Source organism: Nicotiana tomentosiformis, chromosome 12 (assembly GCF_000390325.3).
Source record: "Nicotiana tomentosiformis chromosome 12, ASM39032v3, whole genome shotgun sequence".
Lineage (NCBI taxonomy): Eukaryota > Viridiplantae > Streptophyta > Magnoliopsida > Solanales > Solanaceae > Nicotiana > Nicotiana tomentosiformis.
The window spans coordinates 90,758,338-90,771,246 of NC_090823.1; the positions used below are offsets into that span (position 1 = coordinate 90,758,338).

The window sequence follows — 12,909 nt, forward strand, 5'->3', positions numbered from 1 at the left end:
ACACTCTGGAGTATATGTCTCCCATATATCACACTCTGGTGGTCTCGATTGTTGGAGTAGTTCAGCTAGTTATTACTACACAACCCATAGAGGTGCCCACTATATCTTTGGAGGGGCTTAAGAGGTTGGACAAGTTCACCTAGCTCTTTCTGATTCATTTTGGCGGTACACCTTATGAGGACCCACAAGATTACATGAACTGATGCCACGAGGTATTGTACAACATGTGTATTGTGGAGTCAAATGGAGTCGACTTCGCAGTGTATCAGATGACCAGTTCTGCCAAGAGATGGTGGCGGGACTATGTTCGAGGTACACCAGCAGGTTCACCTCCACTTACTTGGGATCAGTTCTCGCAGCTATTCTTGGAGAAGTTCGTCCATGTTATTCTGAGAGAGGGCTACCGCAACCAGTTTGAGCATTTGCAGCAGGGTAGCATGACTGTTACCCAGTACGAGACCAGATATTTTGACCTATTTGTCCATGCAATTATCTTGATCCCTACTGAGATGGAGAGGGTGAGGATATTCATAGATGGCCTTACTTATGATATCAGGTTACAGATGGCTAGAGAGACTAAGGATGATATCTCTTTCAACAGGGTTGTAGAGATTGATAGACGGTTCGAGAGGGTTTATGGTCGGGCATAGGGGCAAAATCTGAGAAGATGCCTCGTCATTTTACTACTTTCAGTGGTGCCTCATCTGGAGGTAGGGGTCCATTTAGTAGAGGCTATCCTCACATGCCGATTCAGTCAGTGCTTCAGGTAGCACATAGTGCCTCGAGCAAACGTGGTTCTTCAGGGTCTCGTCCTGAGCAGTTAGTATTAAGGACACCTTCAACTCTTACCAGTGCACCACCGCTATAGAGTTACTACGGTGGTCATTCGGGTCATCAGGGATCGTCTCCAACTCAGCTGTTAGGTCAACAGTGGGGTTGCTTTGAGTGCGATGCATGTCATATCCGAAGGTACTATCCTAGATTGAGGAGTAGAAGACCACCGCAGGGTACTCGTGCCATTATTCCAGCACCGGTATCGGTTCTATTTGATCTGGGTTCCACTTATTCATATTTTTCATCCTATTTTGCTTCATATTTGTATGTGTCTCATGATTCTTTGACTGCTCCTATTTATGTGTCAACGCCTGTTGGGATTCTATTATGGTAGACCGGGTATATCGTTCTTGTCTGATCACTATCGGGAGCTATGATACTAGGTAAACCTTCTACTTCTTGATATGGTGGATTTTGACATGATCTTAGTCATGGATTGGTTGTCACCTTATCATGTTAGTTTGGACTGTCACGCCAAGACGGTGATATTAGCCATGCGGGGTTTCCTCGATTGGAGTGGAGAGGGACTCTTGGCCATTCTACTAGTAGGTTCATTTCTTATTTGAAGGCTCGATGTATAGACGAGAAGGGGTGACTGGCATATTTGGCCTATATATCAGTGATCCTAGAGCAGAGGTTCCTTCTATGGATTCAGTACCAGTTGTGCGTGAGTTTTGTAAGGTGTTTCCCACAGACTTGCCGGGGATGCCACCCGACAGAAATATTGACTTTTGTATTTACTTGGTTTCGGGCACTCAGACCATTTCTACCGCACCATATCATATGGTCCCGGTTGAGTTGAAAGAATTGAAGGAGCAGTTGTAGGATTTACTTGATAAGGGATTCATTAGACCGAGTGTCTCGCCTTGGGGTACACCCGTGTTGTTTATGAAGAAGGATGGAACGATGAAGATGTGTATAGATTATCGGTTGTTGAACAAAGTCACTTTTGATACCCAATATTTCCCTCTTATTTTCTCAAACATTATACATATTTTTAAAATATCACTTTGTGTCATTACTTAGTTTACAAGCATTTTCTATAATCTTTCATAATTTTTAAAGCTCAAAAATTAATTTCGTTCTACATTTTTATTATATAAATATCTAATAATTATCCTTTAAAATTATTTTGGGATGACTTAAGTACCTAAAATTATTATTTGCATCCATAATACATATTTCAAATATTTTCACTTTATTTTATAATTACAGTGGTATTTTAAGCTATTTGCACAATCTTGCAGGCATAGCCTATATTTTGCATTTGTCATTTTGGTCAGGGTCAAAATAATATTTTACATTTTTATAATCTCCTACTATTATTTTAAAGTATTAATTTGCATAAATAGAATTTTTATATATTTATTTAATTATTTTTTATTAAATTATTTCCCTTTTAATCTCCTATTTAAAATTAGCCCAATTCTAGGCTAATTTTCGGACCAATCTTGGCCCAAATCCTAAGCCCACACCCTCTCCCCTCTCAGCAGCCCAAACCAGCCCAACCCTTTAATGAACCCAGTCGCGACCCTTTTTAAACGACCCGCCCTACTCCTCTTTCGATCTTGGCCGTTGATCTCAAATGATCAACGGCCCATAATAATCCCCTACCACTCCTTATAACCCCTCAACCCTAAACCCTAACTTTATTTTACCCGTCCGCCGCCCCCAAATCCTCTCGAAGCTTCCCTTCTCCTCACAAATCCTAATTGTTGCCTTCCCATTCTTCTCCAAATCCGAGTAAATCATGGACTCCCTCTGTGATTTATTTGCCTTTTACGCATTATCTCGTTGCTACTTGCAAGATTATGGTGTTACTTGGTACTTTCCTAAACATGGCAAGTACTACCTCTCTGATTCTGTCTGAATGAGTCTTATTTCTTGAATCTGGACCGTATTTCGTCTACACACGTCTGATTCTACACTGTGTGAATGCGATTTTGTTTGGATTTCTGCTGATTTACACTTTCCCTAAAAAACTAGGGTTTACCAGATTTTTCTTTGAAATTGATTTCAAATTAATTGCATGTTGTCTTCCCTTATTTGTTGCTTAATTTACTCTGTTTCCTTATGTGCTTGCTTGATTTTTGACTGCTATATAAACCCCTCCCCATCCCCCTTTGGGGCAAACCAGAATCGCTAGACTTTCACTAAAAATTGGAGTTATTACTCTATTATTCTTTTATTCTCTTGTTCTATACTTTGATTATTGGCCGGCTGAAAGGCAAGGCCACCGGGATTCGATTTTAATCCCTTTCTCGGTGCAAGCACTGCCCGGGGTTCATTTGAAGCCCTTGGGAACTCTGATGCACTAAGATTCTGGATTCTTGCTCTTTGATATTCAGAAGTACTGTGGAATCTGTCCTTTCTTGTTGTCTATTTAACTGGTAAGTCTCTTAGCTTTATGATTTTTATTCTTTTGTGTTTATGTCCTGCATATTTACCCCTTTAATTCTTGCTAAGTGTTGAACCTGCTTCTAAGTCTTATTGACCCTCTTATTTAACATGTTCTATGTTTAGACAACCTTGCTATGCCTGTTTTTTAAAATACAAGTATGTCTCTTAATCGTAGTTCTCTCACTCTCTTTGTTACCTACATTATTCTGAATCTATCACTCTTGGCCGGCTGAAAGCCAAGGCCACTAAAACCCTCTCTAATGACCTTTCTAGTGTGAGCACTGCTCGGGGTCCATTTGAGACTCTTGTGAACTCTGACACACTAGGACTTGAGGTTCTTTGTCCATTCTCTTTACTACTAAAACCTGAGCTATCTTCGACACTCAGTTCTATCCCCCTTCTGTCTACTGAATCTGCAAATTGGTTTATTTAAGTTTGGGTCATATTGTAAATCTGTGGCTATTTGGTTTGGTTTGAGTTTCTCTACGGCTTCTAGGTTGTGCGAATGGATATAGCTCCCTGTTGGGATCTGGGTATGCTAATTGGTGAAGAAAGAGTTTAGTTGAAGGCCTGGCAATGGTGAGTATCTCTTTTGACCCTGCTTTGGGCCTACTATTATTGCTTGTACAACATTTGTAATTATAATCATTATTGGGTCTGTAATAGTTCTTTAATAAATAATTGGGGTTTTAGTGAAATTGGAAATGGGTATATTCTAATGTTTGCATGTAAAGGGTAGAAAGCATGCCTATAGGATTCATATAATCTATTTTCTATCCAACCTGCTATATATGTCATTCAAATTTCTATGTGCACTATTAGAAATCATGCCATTAGGAAAATCACACACTCACACAACTTGTATGCTATCAAAGCATAAGTGCTTTATTTATTCCCACGTCTACTGCTATGTGTCGCTAGATAGCATGCCTATAGGAAATAAATGCCAATAACTGCCCTTCAATTTGCATAACTGCACCATGTTCATTAAATATTATGCCAATATGATTGTAATTATTTAATTCGCTATTGCACCTAGAAAACATGCCTATAGGAGCTAAATATAAAATAAACGGTTCCAATCGCCAATCTTTAGAAATCCTGCCTATATGGTATTACTACTCACTCTAAAGTGTTGATACTGGACTCTTCAAACGTTGTTTATTGCTTAGCCATGCCACTATTAGAAAGCATGAGTAATTCTGAGCATTTTCAATAATTTTTACTGTCCCTTACTGTGTAAACCACTTAGAGATCATGCCTATAGGTTTTATTAACTTATAATCTGTAATCTCAATAAACAACTTAGCAGTATCAGATACTCTCAAACTGGTAATTTAGAAATCATAGGTCTAAAGTGGCGCCGTGCATCTGAAACTGCTTGAATATTTGGATCAGATCATATAGAAACCATGTCTATAGAGCTTAATGACTTCAAACTTCCTCAATTCTGAAACTGTCTAATGCCTAACGTAGAAATCTGTTTGCGTGCATTTGCTGTCTCATTGTGGAGGCTAACTTGAGCCTTTAACTGTACTTAAGTGCAGTCCTATTTGTTTTGAATTGTCGCCTAGTTTTGATATTTTTTGAGCAGCCTAAGTAAAGTCTAGAACTACCCAAAATAGAGGTCCAATGCCTACTGGATCATAGGTATGGGACGGGTAGTACACGCATAAGGTACGACTTATAATTGAACTAGTGCGCTTTAGGTAATAACTTAAAGATAGTAATCGGGTAGCAGGAGATGATATTCTGTGCCCGCTGAATAATACGAGTAACACCCCATCTTGAGGGAGTTACGAAGTATTATTTATGTTGCACGGGGTGATCCTTTAGGCTAAAAAACTTAGGACCCCCCCATCTTATTCCCTTTTTTATATTTGAATCAAGTGTTTGTATTTCCTTAAAGGCTTTTAATAATAAAATTTCTCAAACTTCTTGCTTTCTCTGTCTTTATTTATCCGACTAATTCATATAATTCAAGTTCGGTCGGAACCTACAATTGTGGACCTCGAAGAGTGCCTAACACCTTCTCTTCGAGGTAATTTCGAGCCCTTACCCGATCTCTAGTGATGCAAACTAGTCAAACCTGAGTCATATGCAAATAAGTGCCCTAACACACCTTAAACCGTTAGGTGGTGACTCTCCTCTTTTAATACCTCCTTAAAAGAGTTGTCACATGTCGAAACCCGATTTCGCGAGAAAAAGGGGCGCGACAACATGGCGACTCTGCTGGGGACTTACACTTAGGCTCTTACCATAATAAACTTGGCTCATGTGAATTAGTCTTCTCTAATAAACGTGTTTCCTTGTTCTTTTATTATTTTGTTGCTACATGAATATCCCGCCCATGTTTCCTTTTTTTTAATTGCTTCATGCACACCCTTTCCATTATTCTCCCTCTATTTGAATTCGTATGCAAATCCCTTCACTTATTTTCCCTTCTTTTTCTCAAATTGGCTCTAACGTGCGTGTTCCTTTTTTAGTCGTACTTATTTTCTCCAAGTCGCATTTTAAATTACTGCAACATGCCTCTCCCCACCCTTACTCCCTCGCTTACTTTATTACAACTTCCACATTGCGCGAACTAACTTTTTCTTGTTTTTCTTTCTTTTTATGTCTTTACGTTTCGTTTTAATACAACATTTAAACATGCAAAATATTTGAAAACGTGTTGTTTATCTTTGCATAAAGCATGCTCCACATCATATTCTACTCGTGCCCAATTAATACCATAGCCGGCGCTTGATGAGTATCCGCGCTCTTCCGAAATCACCCATTAAATTTTGAAAGGCTTATTTGCGGTAAAACTAGTCGAACAGCGGTGCGGTCGATGGTTCCGTGCCTTTCCCTCTCAAGTTGTCCGCTTGAGGGTACCAGTCTAAACTTTTCTAGAAACTCCACTCTAATATTAACTATGCATGCATCACGTCCAAACCTAGCATTGGTTAGAACGATGTCCGCGTGATAACACGCTAAGGCAAGCCTTGTCCAAAGTCCGCCGGGATTTCCGTAATCCCAATGGATACCATCACGATATGTGCATTATTTGGAGAAAATATGCCCGTATGCTGATCATTAATGTGTAAATAGTCAAATTCGGAGGGGGAAAGGGCTAACTTTATTTGTTTTGCAGAAATGAGGCACAAAGTCCCCAAGTTCGGCATGGTTCAAAATATCCCATCTTTGCTGCTAGATTGGTGGAAAAACCTCTCACCAAGTGAGAAAAACCATGTAAAAAGAGTCCTCGGGAATCTTTTATTAGACATTCAACCAAACAATGCATTAATTGAGGTCACCACCATGTTTTGGGATGATAAGAGAGCCGTCTTCCATTTTGGCGACATAGAAATGACTCCTCTTTTAGAGGAAATAGGAGGCTTCGCTGGACTCCCATGGGATAGCCCTGGTTTGTTGGTACCAGAAAACCGTACTTCCCGAGGTTTCTTGAAAATGATGAGTTTCAAGAAAAATGATGAGTTACTATGTCTGAAGAAGTCTTATATACCATTTGAGTTCCTTTATGAGCGTTATGGGCACAACAAGTCATATCATCTTTACCATGATGAACTTGCCATTACCTCTTTGGGTTGGACACATCGCTAGGTGTTCGTATTCATTGTCTGTTTTCTGGGAATGCTGATATTTCTGATGAATGGAGAAAGGATCCACACTCGCCTAGGTATGGTCGCTAGGACTTTAATGGAGGGAATTGAGGGGAAAACTTACACCATTGTCCATATGATCTTGGCTGAGATGTACCGGGCTTTAGACCATTGCAAAAAAAGGGTATAGGCACTTTGAGGGTTGCAATCTGTTGCTGTAGGTATGGTTGTTAGAACACTTTCAGAGAGGTGACCATGGAATGAGCACATAGCCTATCATCATCCGAAGAGATGACTTTTATCCCAAACAGGTTTGCACAACCAGGAAATGCTGTGAGCTGGGTACGTTTCTTCAGCAATTTTACTAATGAAAAAGTGCATTGGATGTTTGAATTGTTCCCTAGTAGCGAATTCATCATCAGGTCAAGAGAGACTCCATATCTAGTGCTAATCGGGTTGAGAGGGATCTACCCTTATGATCCTATAAGGGTTATGAGGCAAGCTGGGAGAAAGCAGGCTATACCTCGGGTTTCCAACATGGTCCAGTACAAAGCAGACTTCAAGCGGAACACCATTCCATTCAAGTTCGAGGCACAACATGTGTGACATCAAAAGATCATTGTGGAGAAAGATACCATCGAGCCAGATCGGTATCACGCCGGCCATGTGTACTACTACCCATCATGGTTGGTAGATGATATAGCGGGAGATGTCAAGCAAGGAATTAATCTGAGGAATAGGGTCATAGACGACGCTGCTGAGGCACAAGTCAAATACAGGATGTTGCGCAAAAGGGTTTTCAAATCTATAGCCAGGCATTTGGAACAACACAAAGTGGACGTGGAAGCAATCAACAAGTGGAAAGGAATCGCTACTAAATCAACAGAGATGTTGGAATATTTGGATCATGGGTTGATGGAGCTTGAGGGAAAGATGAGGAAAAGGATCTCAGACTGTCAGAATGCAGAGGGCAACGAAGGAGGGCATCTAGTAAGGGCTTATCTGCTGTTGGACATGCGCGACCTGGGGAACCTGATTGATGGAGCCAAGAAGGCCAAGCATAGAGAAGGTCCCTCTGGGACCAAATAGATTAGGAGTAATGTAATAAGGCAAATGCCATTAGTAACTCTTTATAATTATTGTCGTTTTAGTAGAGGTTTGGTTCATTTATCACATTAATGAAATGACGGAATTATTGGCATCAATTTTCTCCAAATCTATATGTCGCTTAGGCCTACCTCGGGCACAATGAGGTCACTAAAATTAGGACACGAATTTATTAACTAATTCTGCAACACATGTTCAATATCGCAAACATCCATTTAATACTCCTTACTGACTTGGTTACCTTTTTGTTTTTCTTTTCTTTTGTTTATTCCCATTCCCCAAGGTTGGTTAGTGCATACTGGCATCATCAGCACATCATACCAGATCTAGAGGTCCCCTACCTCCTCCTCCTCCAAGTGATCCCAAAAACAAAGGAAAAGCTAAAATGGATGATATGAGCGGTATCAAAAAAGACAATGCTACACATACAAAGAATGTCGAAACATCAGATGGCCGGAGTACTCCGGCACAGAATGACTTGGTCTTACAGTTAGACAGAAAATACTGGAGTTACAAGGGGAACTTGAGTAGGTCCAGAATTTGGCAAACCTTTCCCTCACCCTAAACGTCCACGACCTTAACCAACAAAACACAAACGCCCAAAACTCGGTTCCTCCCCAAAACACACAAAATCCGCAAAATCCTCCTGCACCATATCAATACGCCACACCTTCTCAAAACCCCAACCCTCAGCCAGTAACAATCCCTCCACAACACCATCATCATCCGACCCAGTATCCACAAACCACCACCTACAACACTCCTCAAAATGCACCACAGCTTACTCCTGACCCGCAAAACTTAACCAATGACCACCATTACGCTCAGATTTCCAAAGTTCACCAAAGAAATCCCATATATGTGGAAACCTTACCCCCACACCCCACAACAGACCCTATACATACCCGAATCCGCCGAGAAGGACCTGCTCATAAAAAACATGAAAGAGGAACTCAAGAAACTTACTGGCAGGGTTCAAAGTGTCGAAGGGGGCAAAAGCATTGAGGGTTTGAATTATGAAGATCTGTGTATTCAACCAAATGTAGAACTGCCAAAGGGTTATAAACCTCCTAAGTTCGAAATGTTCGACGGAACTGGTGATCCGAAGGTGCACTTGAGAACATATTATGACAAGCTTCTAGGAGTTGGCAGGGATGAAAGAATCCGCATGAAGCGGTTTATGAGAAGCCTCACCGGAGATGCCCTATATTGGTACATCAGTCAGAACCCAAAGAAATTGGTTAATTGGGTGAGCATGGCATCAGATTTCATGGATCGGTTCAGGTTTAATACAGAAAACGCACCAGACGTTTTCTACATTCAAAATCTCAAGAAGAAACCAACGGAAACTTTCCGCGAGTATGCTTCTCGGTGGAGGTCTAAAGCTGCAAAAGTAAGGCCAGCACTTGAAGAATAACAGATAAATAAGTTCTTCGTCAGAGCTCAGGATCCGCAATACAACGAAAGATTGATGGTTATTGAAAACCATAATTTTTCTGATATCATCAAGTTGGGAGAGAGAATAAAAGAAGGGATCAAAAGCGGAATGGTGACAAATTTTGAAGCACTCCAAGCCACAAATAAGGCCCTGCAGTCAAGAGGTATCTCCAAGAAGAAAGAAGTAGGTGCAGTAATGGTAGCCTAAGGTCCGAAGTCTCCTATCACAACCAAACACCTCCACCCACATATCAGCCTTCACCTCCCAGATACCAACAACCTGCCACCACTTACCATACCTATAACACCCAACCCGCATACTACCACTCACCACCAGCCCGCCAAAACTACCAAACACCTAGACCAAATTTCGACCGCAGACCACCCAGACAATACACCCCAATTGTTGAACCTATAGACCAGTTGTACGAGAGATTGAAGGTTGCCGGTTATATCACTCCCATTCCTACTGTTGCTATGAAAAACTCTTCCCAGTGGATTAATCCAAACAAGACATGTGCCTATCACTCAAGCATGAAAGGTCATATTATTGATGAGTGTCGTACTTTGAAGGATAAGATTCAGACATTAATTGACACCAAAGTCATACAGGCAAAGGAGGTTGCACCCAATATGCGTAATAATCCTCTCCCAGATCATAGGGGTGGAGGAGTAAACGTGATAGAGACCGATGAAGAATGGGACTCAGAGGGGTCAATTGGACTCATTGGGGAACGGGATAATTCTGAAACATCTCCAGTCACTCTCACACAAATCATCGTACAGACTCAGGAACCAATTGAAGTTGAGGTAGCTGCACCAACTCCATTTGAGGTTGAAGTAACAATGCCCTTCACCGTGATGGAAGCACCATCGCCGCCTTATAAGTCTAATGTTATACCGTGGGATTATGTTGTAAAAGAAAGAAGAAAAGTAAAAGAAAAAATGGAAGAAACAGGTGAAGCGCAAGGCATGACCAGAACTGGTAGGGTTTATACACTCGAGCATTTGGGAGGAACGAGCAAAGAAACTGCATCTAAATTGCCTGTCATTGAGACTGGCCCGAACAACCTTTGGAGAAAGGTGCAAGCGAGGGAATATTCTGTTGTTGATCATCTGAACAAAACCCCTGCTCAAATATCCATCTTATCACTGCTGCAAAATTCTGAGGCATATAGGAATGCCCTGATAAAGGTGTTGAACGAAGCCTATGTACCCAACAACATCACCAGTGGAGAGATGGCCAACATGGTAGGGCAAGTGTTGGAAAGCCACAAGATCTTTTCATGAAGATGAGCTGCCACCAGAAGGATTAAATCATAATAGGGCACTGCATATCACAGTGCAGTTTGAAGACAAGTTCATTTCTAGAGTCCTGATAGATGGCGGTTCGAGTCTCAGCATTTGTCTACAAACTACTTTGAAAAGGTTGGGTAAAGGTCTGCACGAGATACGAGCAGAAAGTATGAATGTGAAAGCATTTGATGGGTCTCAAAGGGCCACAATTGGGGAGACCAACCTCAGCCTACAGATGGGCCCAACCTGGTTTGATGTTGAGTTTCAAGTGTTGGACATATCTGCTACTTACAACCTATTGTTGGGACGACATTGGATACATGCCGCTGGGTCCGTAGCTTCTACTCTACATCAGGTCGTGAAGTTTGAGTGGAAGCATCAGGAAGTGATCATCCATGGGGACGGGAGTAATCCCATTTACACCAATCAAAATGTTCCGGTCATTGAGAATAGCAGGAAGTTGGGTAGAGAAACATACCATCGAATCGAGCGCGTCAACGCAATTGAAAAGGACAAATAGTAGAGTAGTAATATAGAAGGCATATTGATATGGACAGGGTAAGAACCTGGCAAGGGTCTCGGTAAGAATCTCCGGGGGATCACCAATCCGATACAGCTAAAGCGTCACGGCACAACTTTTGGGTTTGGGTATGAATACACCTGGCATGAGTATCAGAATTAGTCGCCACCATGGCGTGGTCCTTATTACCCTCTAGAGCAACCAGTACCACATTTGAGCCAGTCATTTCATCAAGCTGACATGATGTGGGAGTCCGAAGAAAATGAAGTTCTAGCTGGTATAAGGAGTCTATTTCCGGATGATGAAGACATGGATTGCAGTGCAATAGTTGAGGAGGATGAGGAGGAAGGCCTTATTATTCAGAACGTGGAGAAGGGAGTTGTTCTCAAGAACTGGACTGCTGCACCATCAAGGGCCCATCGAGTTCCTGGGTAGCCTGGCAATTAGCATCATTTATTTTGAAAGCAATTTTATGAGCATCTAAGACATTTTCAATATTTTGTTCTCAACGTATTTTGTTTTGAAATAATTGCTCGAGTCATCGAGCCATACTTATTTGATGTTTTCAAGATTTATTTAATTCATTGTTATTTTTAGTATTTATTATTATTCTTTACATTTTTTTCTCTACAGCATTACTATTACTTATTCCGATGAACCTACGACTGTGACATGTAATGAGACAACGCAACATAAGGATAATGATTCAGAGGATCTGGAAGAGGATATAATACCCGAGGAAATTGTAAGAGAAGTGAAAAACTTTGAAAACAAGCCTAAGTCCAGTTTGGATGAGAACGAAACAATTAATTTAGGAGACTACGAAACAGACAAGGAAACGCGTGTAAGCATTCACTTATCACTGTCGGAGAAGAAAGAATACATCCGATTCTTGGAGGAGTATGAGGATATTTTTGCATGGTCCTATAATGATATGACCGGTTTGAGCACGTCCGTAGTGGCTCATAAACTACCTACCAACCCTATGTGTCCACCTGTAAAGCAAAAGCTCAGAAAGTTCAAGCCAGATATGAGCCTGAAAATAAAAGAGGAAGTCACCAAGCAGATCAAAGCTAAGGTTCTCAGAGTGGTTAAATATCCGACTTGGTTGGCTAACATTGTGTCGGTTCCAAAGAAAGATGGGAAGGTCAGAGTGTGTGTCGACTATCGGGATTTGAATAGAGCAAGTCCCAAAGATGATTTCCCTTTGCCCAATATACACATACTGACTGACAACTGTGCCAAGCATGAACTCCAATCTTTTGTGGATTGCTTCGCAGGATATCATCAGATCTGGATGGATGAAGATGCCATTTGGCCTAAAGAATGCTGGAGCCACCTATATGCGGGCCATGACAACCATTTTTTACGACATGATACACAAAGAGATAGAGGTGTACGTGGATGACGTCATCATCAAATCCAAGAGAAGCACAGATCATATAGTAGATTTGAGGAAATTCTTCGATCGACTTCGAAGATACAACCTGAAACTAAATCCCGCAAAATGTGCCTTCGGAGTCCCCGCTGGAAAGCTACTAGGGTTCATCGTCAGCCGTCGAGGAATTTAGCTAGACCCATCAAAGGTCAATTCTATCCAAAATTTGCCACCTCCAAAGAACAAGAAAGATGTGATGAGTTTCTTGGGGCATCTCAATTACATCAGCCATTTCATAGCACAATCAACTGTGATTTGTGAACCGATTTTTA

At 41.2% G+C, this 12,909-nt stretch overlaps 2 protein-coding genes across 2 annotated transcripts; both read left to right on the forward strand.

Moving 5' to 3' along the window:
* Positions 1-224: 224 nt before the first annotated feature.
* On the forward strand, positions 225-650 carry LOC117277266 (uncharacterized). Its single transcript, XM_033656698.2, has one exon. It carries the CDS (start codon positions 225-227, stop codon positions 648-650), a length of 426 nt encoding a protein of 141 aa, XP_033512589.2.
* Positions 651-8,886: 8,236 nt separating this feature from the next.
* Positions 8,887-9,363, forward strand: LOC138903023 (uncharacterized). The gene has a single exon (XM_070190934.1). The coding sequence runs from the start codon at positions 8,887-8,889 to the stop codon at positions 9,361-9,363; it is 477 nt and encodes a 158-aa protein (XP_070047035.1).
* The last annotated feature ends 3,546 nt before the right edge of the window (positions 9,364-12,909 follow it).

Bases quoted from the DNA above. Each gene is read 5' to 3' on its own strand.
- LOC138903023 (XM_070190934.1), top strand. From the start codon at position 8,887: ATGAAAGAGGAACTCAAGAAACTTACTGGCAGGGTTCAAAGTGTCGAA.
- LOC117277266 (XM_033656698.2), top strand. From the start codon at position 225: ATGTGTATTGTGGAGTCAAATGGAGTCGACTTCGCAGTGTATCAGATG.